Source organism: Centruroides sculpturatus, unplaced genomic scaffold, assembly GCF_000671375.1.
Source record: "Centruroides sculpturatus isolate CEXI.00-Female unplaced genomic scaffold, Cexi_2.0 scaffold119, whole genome shotgun sequence".
Classification (NCBI taxonomy): Eukaryota; Metazoa; Arthropoda; class Arachnida; order Scorpiones; family Buthidae; genus Centruroides; species Centruroides sculpturatus.
The window spans coordinates 972,696-988,848 of NW_019384338.1; the positions used below are offsets into that span (position 1 = coordinate 972,696).

General features: G+C 29.8%; 1 protein-coding gene across 1 annotated transcript in view; it reads left to right on the forward strand.

Moving 5' to 3' along the window:
* LOC111632790 overlaps positions 1-16,153 on the forward strand; it is a 70,723-nt gene that overhangs the window by 13,500 nt on the left and 41,070 nt on the right. Inside the window, exons 2-7 of the mRNA XM_023377321.1 lie at positions 6,852-6,935; positions 11,845-11,960; positions 12,714-12,816; positions 13,002-13,189; positions 14,418-14,474; positions 14,563-14,637. Coding sequence (XP_023233089.1) covers positions 6,865-6,935; positions 11,845-11,960; positions 12,714-12,816; positions 13,002-13,189; positions 14,418-14,474; positions 14,563-14,637 — 610 coding nt within the window. The 5' untranslated portion in view covers positions 6,852-6,864. The remainder of the gene's footprint in view (positions 1-6,851; positions 6,936-11,844; positions 11,961-12,713; positions 12,817-13,001; positions 13,190-14,417; positions 14,475-14,562; positions 14,638-16,153) is intronic.

Consider the following 16,153-nt stretch of genomic DNA (forward strand, 5'->3'; position numbering starts at 1 on the left):
AGTGGATATAAATATAAATTGAACAGTATTGGCTCAATACACAACCCTGTTTCACACCTTTTAACGTAACAAAATAGATCAGTCGTACCCTCCTTAATAGACACATACACCTCTGTATTAGTATACAACTGAATCAAAAAATTTACAAATTTATAGCGCAACCCAATCTTCAAAAGTTGACTCCTTAAAAGATCTCTATCCAACGAATCAAATGCCGCTATCAAATCAACAAAGAAGGCGTAAAGTTTATCTCGTTTCTTTTAAGGAATTCTGTATTAAGGCATATAAAACAAAAATGTTATCCAGTGTTGAAAAACCATACCGGAAACCGGCCTGGATATCTGAAAATATTTCAAACTTATTCAGCCAAGATATCAAACACATGCAAAAAATTTTACAAAAGACTTTAGAAATTGTCGGTAGTAACGAAATTGCTCTATAATTATCTGGGTAAATCTCTAAGTTCCTTTTTAAATATAGGAATAATCTTACATCTGTGCCAGTCTAAAGGAATCATCCCTGATTGATAAACATCATTAAACAGACCTACCATATATCCAATCAGATCTGGGAAATTCTTATATAGTTCCACTGGTATCCCATCAATACCTGGAGCAGTACCATTTTTCATGGTAGCTAGAATCTTTTTGACTTCCTGTTCTGTTATCTCCGTATCCAACAACTTGTCCTGCCAATTCATACACCAATTATATACAGACATATCTGGTAAATATTTACTAGAATGAAATTTCTTTGAAAAAAAGCTACCCAATCAAGATCTGGAAGCTCCCTGTATTTACTCTTAACAAAGAAATTAATGAATCACCAGAACTGTTTACTATCACCAGACGCCAAACTCTTATTGATCTTCTGCAAAAAAAGTTTTTTCTTTGCTTTACATAAATTGCAAGTCACATTACATTCTTTAACAAAATTTTTCACAGCAGCACTATTTCCACTCATTGCTCGTCTCATCCTATTCAACACTTGATTTCTTCTTGCAATACTCAACTTACAATCCATATCAAACCACATGAAATTGGAAAATCCAATCGGCCTTTGACACCAATCTGAAAATGATGATTTAATTAAATGAGTTAAACCTTTGAATGTTAAATACTGACTGACTCTGAATCACATGCAATAATTCCCTGTACTTATAATTTACCTTCTCACTACAGTAGAGCCTCGATTATTCGACCCTCGATTAACCAACCGTCCTAGTCGGCAAATTTCAAATGTCCGCTAGTGATGTGGCGCTACAATATTTGGCTATGTCTTGGCTACTTTAATATTATTTTTGTGTGTTTTAGCTGGCAACACTCATTCGACCATGAAAGGGAGCCAGTATTTAAACGAGGCTTAATTTTCTAATTTTTAACAATACAATAGCGACGATTACTATTTTAAAAAATTTTTGTTAGGCTTAACATCGATGAAAATTCAACGCGAAGTAGGTTAATGGCGATATACTAATTACATGGGATATAATAATATATTACACTAATAATGGATTTTTTCATACTTTTCGGTTATCCGACTTTTCAATTATCCGACCAACCCCAGTCCCCAATTGGGTCGGATAATTGAGGCTCTACTGTACTTTCTTCCCTCCAAAAAATTCTCTCACTCTTACTCATAGACCTCTTAAATGATTTTCGAATTTCCTTCTTATATTTACAATCTAAAACTACACTTATTGGAAAATGATTACTATACACTTTATCTAATACAGAAAATCTTGTTACAATAGATAATCTATTTAACTTAACCAAAGCCAAATCAATTACAGAGGAGCCTATATCACCCACATATGTATAATAACCTTTAGATGTAGATGAGCCTCTACCATTCAAAATAATATATCCTGCATCTTCACAAAAATCCAACACCAATTTTCCACGATTATTTATTAATGTATCTTTTGATAACCTCAACATCCAATCCTGATTGATATCCTCATTACTATCGTAAATCCATTCCTGTAATTCTACCCCAATGCGAGCATTAAAATCACTAATTAAAAAATCTATCTTATAACAATTAACCAACCTAACTACCTCTGTCCAAATAGTATTCCATAATGCAGGTCTTATATACATAAAACAGAAAGAAATTACTATAGGCCCTATAGTCAATTCCACAACAATCCAATGCCTGTCTTTTTTCAAAATATTTACTTTCCAAGAATTAGACAACAACAACCAGCCACCAATACAGCGACCTCTATCAGCCTTTCAATAACCTGCCTCCGAAAAAACAGAAAACCGGGAATAGCAGACCTGCCATCCCACCACGTTTCCATTAAAAAAATTATATTATAAGTATACAAAAAATTCCAAAAAAAGATAGGCTTATTTGCAATACCTTCACAATTCCATGAAAGTACCAACGTACCTACTTCCAGTCAAGTTGACATTTGTTCTTCCATTTTCTTAGAAACTATATTATATTTATAAATTTTATTATCAACTTTAACCGCATTTCTATTATTTAAATAAGTAATTGAAGCACCCAATTTTTTTTTCTCTTGCAAAATCATTCANCCTCTATCAGCCTCTCAATAACCTGCCTTCGAAAAAACAGAAAATTTATCCATATTTTGCAAATTGGGAATAGCAGACCTGCCATCCCACCACGTTTCCATTAAAAAAAATTATATCAAAAGTATACAAAAAATTCCAAAAAGAGATAGGCTTATTTACAATACTTCACAATTCCATGAAAGTACCGACGTACCTATTTCCAGTCAAGTTGACATTTGTTCTTCCATTTTCTTAGAAACTATATTATATTTATAAATTTTATTATCAACTTTAACCGCATTTCTATTATTTAAATAAGTAATTGAAGCACCCAATTTTTTTTTCTCTTGCAAAATCATTCATTATTTTCCTTATATCTCTAGTTAAAGGAGGAAGGTCATCCATTATAAATATCCTAGTTCCTTTTAATTTAAATGCCGCTCTTCTAATCTTACTTTTATCACCATAGTCCAAAAAACTACAGTAAATGAACCTAATACTAACTTTCCGTTGTTGGCCCAATCTATAGCACCGCTCTAAACGAACATTATCAACACTTAATTTATTTTGAAAAAATTCCAATACTAGATCTTTAACTTGCAAATTATCATCTTCCGACTCAGGTAATCCAGAAATTATTAAATTATTACACCTTAAAAAACACTCAAACTGCTCCTGACTTTATGTAAACTCGGCCATTTTGTTTTCCAAATCTATTCTATTATCTGATAGAATCTTACCAGTATCATATGTAAATTTTTTCTCTAAATCTTCTAATCTAGTTTCTAGATTAATTAACAATAGCTTTGTCCAAATTTTCTACCCAGGAGTAGATTCTATCAATCTTAGCAATCATTCCTTCCAATTTCTTATTCTGCTTTAAATTTAGCTGAATAAGTAATGATATCCCATCTTTAATATCAAATTCTCCCTGAAGTAACTTCAAGATACTCGTCTCCTCCAATGGGTCAGAATGAAAAATTTTAGATCTACTATCTGACTGACTGGTGAATAAGTCTTCCTTTTAGACATGATGAAACAAACCAGTGAGCTTACCTGCAAAAAATTAAACAATTATTCAAAATACGCCCAAAAGCACCAACCATAAATGCTGCCCGGGATTTATGACTAATTTTGTAGAACATTCATCAAAGATTTCATGGTTTGGTGAGAGCATGTCTCACTCATATTTGTAAGATTGCTGGTTTGTGTCTTGATGAGCGAGGTTTTTCAAATCAATACAATTTTTACATAAAGTAATTGTAAATTACATGGATTTACACATTAGTTATTTATTTTCTACTTAAAATGAGTATTTTCTTTCTTTGAAAATGTTTTTTGAATTGCTGCCTGTTAAAAATAAATTTGAAGTGTTGTACATTTAGGAATGTAAGAATATCATGAACAATTGCCCATTTTAAGAAATTAAATAAATACAAAAAATTATTAGTTATTAAATCCCATTATCACATTGAGTTGTTTTTGTGTGTTGGTAAACAATCATATTTCAATATCACCTTGCTGGTTTCTTATTGTTTATATATATATATAAACAATAATATATATATGTATGTATGTATGTGTGTGTGTGTGGTTTTTAAATAATGTCAAATGATCTATTGTATTATTGGACTATACTAAGGCTAATTTAATAATTAGATATAAAGTACAGTAGAGCGTCGATTATCCGAATCAATTGGGTACTGGGTTGTTCGGAAGATCGATGTTTCGGATAACCAATTATATACGAAAAAATATATTAACCTATCCCGTGTTGAAATTTTTCTCCATTGCATGTTGCTTTGCATTGAATTTTCATCACTGTTAAGCCTAACGAAGACTATTGTATCGTTAAAAATTATTTTTTTATTTTGTACAAACAAAATAAATATATTGAAAAATATAAAAACAATAAAAAATTATACTTCAGAAGTTAATTTAGTATCAAAAACGTAAAATATTTGAGTAGCCCAAGACATAGCCAAAGATTGCAGCGCCACAGCATTGGCGAAAATTTAAATTTGCCGACTGGAATTCTTTCAGATGATTGACTTTTGGATAATCGACGCTCTACTGTAATTTGACTAAAAGTAGGTGGTTAGGCTGCCATCTCATAACAATTTTAATAATTATAATAAATTAATGTTAATATAGAATTGACACTAACACAAACCAACACCATATGTACCTAATCCAACAAGTTGCATTTAATGGAATTACAAATGTTTTTGGCAGTATTAAGAGGCTTCTTAATGCTGACAAAGAGGCTCCCTCAGATAAAAAACTGTTTTACAAATAGAACAAAGATGAACATTATATTATATTATTATAAAAACTTTTTTATAATAATATAATATAACTTTTAAAAATAAAAACAAAAATAATGTAGGAACTAAAGTTAAATGTATGTTTTATAGGCTTTTGAATTAAGTTATATAAAATGTATAGCCATGCTTGAGGTAAATAAATATTATCATTATTGATGCAATGTCCATTGTAATTTTCAAATTGCATCATAAACTTACGAGACATTTGTTTAAAACTTCAGTTCCTACATTATTTTAATATTTTTGTTTCTATTTTTAAAAGTTATGTTACTCAAATTGATATATTTACCATCTGTAAAGTTGTTAATGTTTTTTGTCATTTATGTTATCTTGTAATTTTTAAATTGCATCATATTCTGTTTGGAATGTTTTTGACAAGTTTTGTTTACTGTATAAAATTTAATGGAAATACTGATTTAATTTATGCAGTAGTTCTATTTAACATAATTAATATAATTTTAACAAAAAATACTATTTTATCAATTATTACAAAGTTGACTTATATTTATTGACAAGACTATGTCTTGTTTATATTGATAAAATCTTACTGTTTTTTATTACCAGCATAGAGGTATGAAGGAGTACATGTGAAAAGTTGATATTTGGCACAGAGTATTAGGTGACCAAATCAATGCGCATAAAAAAATCTAGACTCATAGGTAGTCGAGGAACCGAGTTAAAATAAAATACAAAATGGTGACCCTTTTCTACAAACAGGCAAAACAGGCACCTCACCCCATCGAAGTCAGGTGAGGGAGAGTACCACCCACAGTCATTCTGAGAAGTGAACTCTGACCTTAGGACTGAACACACAGTTTCTTCTATGTTAAATAAAATTTGAAATCTAATTTTGTAAATTTGGGAGTGCTTCAAATATGACATTAAAACAGGGTGTCATTACAATTAAGTTTTTTAACATTATCTAGTATTGTTGGAACGGTAAAAATTTGACATTATATTAGGGTTGTCGTTACATCCAATGACGTTATAATCAGGTTAAACTGTATATTGTTTGTGCAAAATAAAAAAATAATTTTGGACGATACAATAGCCATGATTATTTTTTTCAAAAATGAGAGATTTTCGTTACGCATCGACAAAAATTCAACCTGGGCCGACGCACAACGGAGGGAAATTTCAAAATTGGAAATAGGTTAATTTCATTAAAAATGCATTGTGGATGACCGGCGAAGTTTGAACAATCGCACCCAAAAGCAGTGATTCCAAAGAAGATTGGAGAATGAGAACGATACCCGCCTTATTCGTCAAAGTGATTCTGCTTAGTAGTGAGTCTCTGAGACATAGTCTTGTCCCAAATATGGTTTTGCCATTTTACTTGTTCCATTTTTGAATATGTTCATCCTTGTTCTATCTGTAAACTGGCTTTTTTTTTTTTAATCTGATGAAGGCTTCTTGCAATTGAACACATTTAAATATAAGGATTTGAAGTGTTTCAAATCATTGAATAATTTTATTCCTTTTATTAGTTTTGAATATATATTTATGTTTTCAATACATACAATCAGTTTTTGAAGTAAATGAATTATCAACTATTTTTCTTTTTTGCTGTAAGTGGATAATTTAAATTATATTTGAAGATGGGAAAAATTATAAAGATGATAATTTGTTCAAAAGGAAATGTAAGAATTAGAATTAAAGCTAGTTAAAAAATTTCAATTTATCTATTTATTTATTTAAAAGGAAACTGAATTTATTGTGTTTGGAAAAGAGTTAGAGAAAATGTAGCTTATTATATAAGTGTATTAAAACTTGAAATTTTGAATACAATTTTAAGTTATATCTGAAATTCAAATATTATATTGTAAAAAATATTACATAGAATTTCTTATGAAGGAGATAGTCTGATATTTCCATTTGTTTTATTGATCCATAAAACAAATAATGATAATTTGATCATTATAATTTATTTATTTATTGTACTTTTTTTTTATGAAATCTTGCAACATTATTTGCTAAGTCTTATTAACTTTTTATTTAGAAATTATATAGAGATGGCAGAAACAGAATATAAAACCTCTTGGAATGGATCTAGGGGTGGAAAAAATAGAGGAGGTAAAAACAGGTAATTAATTTTCTGTAATCATTGGAATTGTTTAATGAATATAAGTATAATTACTAAGAAAGATTTCAGTTGCAATATAAATTGAATAATGCATAAGTATTCAAAATAGATCTCTGTGTTTTTAGACTCCCTGAACCCCCAAAAAAATTAAAAAGGGGTAAAATTCCATGGATGTGTGTGTGTGTGTGTGTATGTATGTTGGCATCTATTTCATTTAATATCTCATGATTTCTCATGATACCTGAAATGGAAAAGTTATGCAACTCGTTGCTAGATTTTTTTTTAAATCTTTGCATCAGTTTAGAAGCTATTAGATTAATGTAATCTAAAATGTTATCTGCTAGATGGTAATTGGTAGCAAGTTCGATGGCAGGTAACCATTTTCTAGATAGCCAGCACAAGAAAAATGGTAAATTGGCTGTGTACATGAGCAAGTAGAAATAACACCAACTTTTGAAGATGGCGAAATTTTAAAATTATGTTAAATGCTAATGATATGTGTCAATATATAGGAAATGGCAATAATTACTAGAAATATTACAGCTTGAAAAAGTAAGTGATGATTTTAAACTGTTTCACAGAGTGATAGAGCAACAGTTTTGATTTTTGTTTTTTGGAACCTAACAGTCTGCAAAGTATAATTGAAATAATCAGGCTGTGACCATAAAAATGTAAGATAAAATATATCAATATCACAGAGGTGTTAAAAAAAGTACAGTGAGTGCAATTGTTCAATAAAGTCAATCAACATTAGGGGAAAAGAGTGAAAGCATCTCAAGTGGCTTGATAATGTTTATGGAAAATGGCCAACATATTACAGGATTAGAAACTCAGTTGTTAGAGAGTTCAAATTCTGTGCAATTGTCACATGAAGAAACATCAAATCAGAATTGAATATGAATTCTGGTAATAAGTTGAACAAAAGAGAGAATGAAAACACTCTGAAGTCTCAAAAAAGGCAAGCATGTTGCATATTTCTGTATAGAGTGGCAACAAGGTCGATCTTGGTTGATATACAGTTGTGATGCTGGAGGCATCACAAATGTATATCAACCAAGATATGTTTTGAAAATTGTGAATCTAGTTCTGACAGTATTCATGTGTCTCTGAATGCAAATATAATTGCAATATATATTTCCAAATTGATTGAGGAGGTAATTTGAATTACAGCAAATTATGTGGAACTGGATGGTGCACCAGTGCTTATTGGTTACAGGAATGGTGTTATAAAAAAAGTGACAGAAAGGCAAGTGGAAGTTCAAAGGAGTATGGTTAATCAGCATCAAACAGAAGCAATTACAAGCCACTGTGCAGGGCACAGTGGTTTGTACATTGCTTCTGTAGGCTAAACCTTGCATAATCCCAGGTAGCTCAGAAATGCCCAAAAGTAGCAGCTTTTCTGAACATTGTCAGGCAGTTATTTGACTTTTTCCTTAAGGCTGAGACTCCACTAGTGTAAAACCTTTGCCATAAAAACTTTTAATCACATGACCTATTTGCATTTGCGTCTAGATTATGGTAGAGGTTCGACTAGAGAAGTTTTTATGGCGATGGTGCTGCCCCAAGTGTTGAAAGTAAATACTTCTTCACACATGAATTGATGGAAACGGGAGACTGTTGAATACGTGATATATCAATATAAAGACAATGATTATATTCTACAAGTTTTTTTCTGTAATATAATTACAAATGTAGTAAAAATAATATCTTTACTTTTATATATTAACTTTTATTATTGTATTATTAAGATAATATACAGCACTTATAAGCTTAGCTTTTTTATTATATACTCCTCTAAATTAAAGGATTTTCCTTTGGCCATCCATATCCACAAAAACTTGTTTTCTGTCATTTTCGCACCGTGTCACAGTGACCTAGATTTCATCGACTTCTGATTGGTGTGTGGAACTGTTTTACAGTTGTATTCGCATCGAAAGTTGAGCACTGCTCAACTCACTTTTACGCTGGTTTTATGACCTGCTCAGGCTAAAATATCATGGTCACGTGATTAAAAGCTTTTACAGCGAGGGGTTTTACACCCATTTTTATGCTAGTGTGAGCTGCCGGGGAGGTTGGAAAAGACTCTCTGATATGGCCACAGGTCAGTGACCTACTTTCTTGTCAAGGATGGCGTTACGTTCAGTTACGCGTTACGTGAGTGGAGGAGAGTCAGAGGAGTCGACTATAAGACGATGTACATTCGAGTAAACGACACCATTTAAAAACAAAACAAGAGTTTATTAAACTGACTAACTAAAGAAAATTTACACAAAACTCCTTCAACGTAGCATAGAGAGAGTTCACAATAATATTTCATACCTCTGGGATAATATCAGATGGATACTCCGGTTTTAATTTCTGATATGCGGTGCGAGGTGTGGCTCAAGGTGGAGTAGGTCTGCAATGGGGAAAACTTCGATGTCCGACTCTGTCGCTGTTCGTTCGATTGGCAACTCCCCCGATTGAAGAAGGAGGAGGCTTTTTATACGTTTTGCTGTGAGAAAAGTCGTCATGTGACCCATGTCTTAGCAGGTATGAGGTTAATCGTCAACATTAAGACTTGCAGACGGCTGTTATTGTTAGATGGTCGAATATTTATGTTAAAGGAGAGAATTGTAACGTGATACTTAATATGTTTATATAAGAGAGAGAGTTGATTTCGTTTTTCTGACGATGGGTTTTTTTTTTCCTTTTAAAGTGATAAATTTATTCAAAATATGTTACAGTTGTTAAAATTTGGAAGAAAGAAAAACAAATTGGGATGCCCACGGGTCGGATCTCACACTAGTGGAGTCTTGTCCTAACAGCACAGTTAAAACTGCAGGGCTGAGAGAGATTCAGTTATTGTTTGGTGAATCAGTGATAGTTTTTTGAACCAAGCTCAACCAGATGGTTAAGTCATGGTGAAGTTGTGTTAAGACTCAAAGAAATTTATTCATCTGTTGTAATAAGTTTGGAAAGAGAAAGTGAAGAAAGGATGTGAGAACTAAAGGGCTCTGTTCATTCATCACGGAATATAGCTTTATTGCCATAATGCTGATGATGTGTGAGGTTTTGTCTGTAATCAACAGGTTATCTAAATTATTCCAAATGATGATGGAGATCTTTCAATAGTGAAGGAGTGTGTGCTTTCAACAATAAAACAACTGCAAAGGACGAAAGACATACATACAGATGTCCTGGACATTGATGAATTTATTCAAATGTGTGAAAGCAAAGACATGACAATTACTAAATGTACCAATAAATCTAAGTCCAAATTTACAGTAATGAGAGCAAATTATATCAGTAATCTCATTGATAATATTGCTTTAAGATTCAACATATCTAATTCTGAGATTATTAATCAATTCCAAATTTTTGATCCATCCAAGCTTCTATGCATTTCAATTACAACAATTTTGGAAAGAATGCAATTTATTAAATATGTCACAGAATTGGATTGTATGTTGGTGAAACTAACAGAGAGTAGAATGACCTCAAGCAGTTCATCATAAGAAAAAAAAAAACAACTGTGCAATTGGTGAAATATTTGTATTGTAATGTGACACACAAAACTTTATTTCCAAATGTGTGCAAAATAGCTCAATGCTACAGACTTATTCCATTTCACACTGCTACTTGTGAAAGAGCCTTTTCACAAATTAAGATTGTAAAAACTAATAATTGCTTAAGCCAGGCTTCTTTAGATGCTATTATGAGGATTGTTGTAGAAGGTCAACTTGTATAGGCATTTAATTTTCAAAAAGCAATTAATTACTGGATACATAAGAAGTATAGGTGCATTAGACTGAAATAGTTGCTAAAGTGACTGTAGTTTAATTCGTAATTAAAGGTGCTCTTATGTCTTCATAATTGTATGTCAGTTCTGTTCTATATATTGCTTGACTAGGACACATGTTTATATAATGAAAAGTTGCAAAATTTGACTTAAATTTACACTGATCTAAAAGCCCTTCCCTGCAGCATAGAATTTTTCTCCACTCAAAAATTTCTGGCTATATCTCTGAGTTGATAGAGCACATTTCTACTACAAGTGATGACAAATTAGTGCACATTTTGGTGTTTCATAGATAAGAGTCAATCAAACTTTATATTACTTTGGTTTGCATTCCTAAAATTATCAGCATGTTCTGCATCTGCTCCCAGGAAATATTGTGATGTAACTCAAACAGCCACATCTCCAAAATTATTAAGAATAATATCCATGATCATTTTTTAAACTGAAGGTATAATTCAGTTTTAAAAAATATATTCATATAGACTTATGAAAATTTTTTTCTTATCAAAAAATTCATAAAAATCCCTAAATAAGTGACATGAGAAAAAAGTCATATTAAACTAATTTACATTAGCTTAAAAAAAAGATGGTTAAAATAACTAACAATTCCAAAATAATGACAACTGATTTCAAACTATGGTGTCAAATACATTGTTAAACTTGTTCAAGACAGAACAAGATTATTGATATGATGGGGCAGTTTTATTGACTACCCAACAAAAAAAATTCTGGATAGAACATTGTTTCTATAAATAAAAAAAAGGATTCTCTTGCATAAATGTAACACTAAATTATAGTTCAGATAAATAAGTCAAAATTATGATTTTTTGATACAGAACATACACCATGTTTATAAATCAAAAAGATGGCAAATTTGTTATCTTCCATGATAATACTGAAAATGTTAATAATAATGAAAATTTTCCATAGTTTTTAACACTGATAATATTAGTTCTATTCGGTGGATAGGAATATATACTAATGCTTGTGTTGAATTTCTGATCATCTCATTCAATATTCACCATATTATTACAGATTGTTATTAAGTATTACACAGTTAAGAAATATCTAATTTTTATTGTAATTCACTTGGTTTCTTAAATTCAAGCTAATTTTTTGCTTTTATAGAAATAGAGGAAGATACTTTGGACAAGGAAATACAATGGGTGGTAATGGTTATGGACCCAGATCACAGAATATGGAAGCAGGGGGAAGTAGTGATGGAAATTTTGATTTTAACCAAGGTACATTGAGTTTATAAAATTTCATAATTTAATGTTTTATTAGTATGTAAGGAAAAAATTGTCAATTTTTTTTGTTGAGCACATACATTAATTACATAAGATGAGTATTTTGGGTAAGTCAAAAAAATTGATAGATATTAAAATAATTAACAAATTAATTATAAATTTTAATACGCTTGTAATTATTTATGTATAATATGTAATATTTTTTGTCATTCCTTATAAATCAACAGTCATCAATAACTTCATTCATATACAGTAGAATCTAATTTCTTTGCTTTTGTTTTTTTTTTACATTTATTTTATTATAGATAATTTGTATATATTTTATCAAGATGACATAAATAACTTCTTCATTACAAGTTTGCTATATATAGATCAATATATTTGGAAGAGTTTGTTACAATGCTATGATGAATGAATAGAGAAAGTGAAATTAAGTTTATTTCCTTATCTGTAGTTTTCTATTTATTAAATCTTTAATTAGTCCAATTACAATTTATTGATTTTTAAAACCAGTTGCTGAAATTTTTTGTGGATACAAAATACATACAAAAATTATTATATTTCGAAATTATTCCATACATAATTATACTAATTTCTAAAATTAAAAATGTATATTAAATTTAATATACAAATTTTTACAAGTTATTATGCCAATTTTTACAACTTTTTTCTATATATAAATGCATATAACATTAGTTTGAAGATATTGTATAATTTTATTTTAAAATAATAATATTTCCTCTTAAGGATTTTATGACCGATCATCTCAGTTTGGTGATATGATGTATTCTGGAAATATGAATCAGATGCCAAGAAATCAGTGGGAAGTATCATATCCTATAAACACCAGGTGAGAAAATTCTTATGAATTGAAAAAAAATTTTAATTTATCCAAAAATATAAGAGTTTAAACTGTAAATTCTGTAAAACTATAATTAAAGTTTTATACCTATTTATTTATTTACCATATGGAATACTTAATAACAATAGTTCTGAGCTATTTTGTTAATGTAAATATTTCTATTCTTTTAACAGATATATGGGATATCGACCAGATAATACAGATTATTCCTATTTTGGTCCTTATAATAATCCATCCAATGATTATGGCAATTATAGAGGAATGAATGCAACAAATTTTGATTATTCCAACAATTTCTCTGATGGATATGATATGTCACAAGATTATGGCTATAATGCTGATTTTGGATTTAATAATTATAGTAAGAAGTACTCTTAGTATTAATTTATATTTTATTTATATAGTGAATTATTAACTTATGTCTGTTCATTCATTTAATTTACATTTTCATTTTTTAACAGTTTTAAATTTTCAAAAGAGCTAATCACTCTTATCATATTTTATTCTTAATAAGAAAATTATTTAATGCAGTTAGTTAAATTTATTTTTCTGCTCAGGTGATTGCTTAATGTTAGAGTAAATTTAGCCTTTTTACCTTACAATTGATTCAAATTTGGAGCATTGCACTACTGTTGAATGGGATCTACAAAGATATAGCACAATACTCTAGTTTTTGAATTGCATATAAAAGAAGCTCAAATGTATTCTCCTTACTCAGTAATGACAAAGATCCTGCCAATGAAACATCATCTTCCAGGCATTTACTCAATACCTTTATATGACAACAGGATAATCACCCCTATGAATATATTCGGTGCCATGTGTAGATCTCTGCATACTAGGAGCAAAGAACATCAAGAATCAATCAGAAAATGCTTGACTACAACTACCTTAGTGGCTTTTACCTCTGATGGGACATTGATGTCTTTTTTGATAGGATACTTTGCATTGTGCATCAACTCCATCTCATCTAAAATATTTGGAGATACTCTAAATCTACAAGGCACTTTGTAAAGGGAGTGCAATTAACAGTAGAGATATGGTGCTGTTATTATGTGTGTGGGGGGCATTGTTTGAAATTGTCTTGTTTAATTTATCATCTCTTTTTTTGTTACACGCTTACTCATTTATATAATGTACTTTTATTTATATTAATTTTGTGTAGTATTTTTATTTTAGGTCAGTTTCTTTAGATATTTTAACCAATTTGTATATTTAACCCTTGTGCATGTGATAAACAATACAATTTGAATCATTGATTGTTTGTATTTTTTTTTTTTTTTACTGGATTTAAGTATGTTTTCAGTTAATTATATATATATATATTATAAATTGATACTTTTTGTTAAGAATACACATACAAATTCAGTTGTATAGTGTTAATTTGTGCTGCATTGTATTTTTATGATAATTATATTCATTCTGAAAAAAATTCATAGCAGTTCGATTTGTATGTTTTTCCCTCTGCTTATATGATATTTTTCTCAGCTTTCTTGAAAAACATAAATTGGGTTTGATTGTATTTGTGAATTCATTTATAATTATTTTTTATAACTTTGAAATTAATTTGTTTTTTCATGTTATGATAGATGATACTTTCCATATGCCATCCAGACCAGGTGGTGGTCCTTTTCATTCCAGAAGAGGTACAACTTTTTTCAAATCTAAATTAATAAAATGAACTTATTAAAAACAATAATTAAAATTATAGCATGTTTTAAATTTAAATTTTAGGGAATTTTCCTCATCGTGGACGGGGCAGAGGCCGTTTTTCAAGAACACCTAAACAGTTTCATGCAAACAGACAAGGTAAAATTCTTTGCATTTTTTGTCATTATTTAAAAGTTGATTTTATCTGATATAATCTGCTATTGATTTTTTCTGGATCTAACCTTATTTTAACGTTAACTGTATAGGCTAAATCATTTAAGGAAAGACATAATAAATAATCTAACGTACTGTGTAATTGTAAAGTATTCCTATTCAGCACTATCTGAAGGAATATGGAGCAATCCAAACTCAACCAAATTTTTTATGCTGATGTTTCTGGACACAGGAGAGATTCTACAGGGAAAAAAATTTAATTTCAAAACTTACCACTATAGAACTTGTGGTGCCACATGAGGCAAAAATAATATATAGCTTATGCATAATACACATTGAATATTATATCTAGAAATTGACATATTATTATGTCAATTTCTAGATATAAAATGTCTATGGCATATGAAACATTATTCATATTAATGGAGATCAGCAGCAGTTGTTATGACTGGCTGAATATGCTTGTCTTGTTTAATAAAAACAATACTAATGCTGTAACTGCATTTCATACTACAACACCTTAAAAAATTGCATCAAGATTTTTGCTAATTGCACTTGTTGCATCTTCTGTAGTAGTGAGTTTTGGAACAATTTTTCTCTATGGAAATCTTCTGCATAAAATCTCCTGAAACAGAAAATTTTAGTTGAGTTTGGACTGCTACATATCCCATCCCTTCAGACAGTGTTGAATAGTACTTTTAATTATGATCATTCTGTATATTTTTTTAATAATAAATAAGCAAATTCTTAAATTACTCATTTATGACTGTGCCTGAATATGCTTGCTCATAACTTGGCTTTAGAATTTAAGTGAAGAAATTAAAATATTTTTGATATTAAATTTATATACAAAATTTTAATAATAAATGAACTTTTCAATGAAAATATAAATTTGATATACAGTGGAACCTCGGTATATGATCTTAATCCATTCCTGATGTTTGGACTTATACCGAATAGAACATATATCAAACCAACCTTTCCCATAAGAAGTAATGTAAAAATGATTAATTTGTTCTCATGTAAAAAAATGGCTTTAAACACCTCACTTTCCTGGCTACTTCCTGCTTGATTTTTCATGAGATCAGCATGTATCTTTTAAGTTTTCTCACAAATAATTGCTTCTGATACGCTGTCTCCAGCACACTGTTTTTCAGTTATCCAAAGCAAAAGCAATTTCTCAACATGATCTAATGTCTTTGATCTCTGTTTAGAAATTGATTTAACCCCTTTTGCAACATTAGCAGATTTAATAATGTCTTTATTTTTCACAATTGTCAATATTGTCATTCTCGGAATACACATGCAACAGTTAAATCTCGAATACACATGTCACCTTCATATTTCTCAACAATCTCTTTTTTCAGTTCCATTGTGATTCTAGTCATTTTTTTAGTTTTCTGTTGCTTTTCATTTGCCTTTTTGCAATTCATGATTAATAAAAATAATAAAATTTTACTTACAAATTAAAATCAGAAGAAATTTAACAAAGTTATAAACC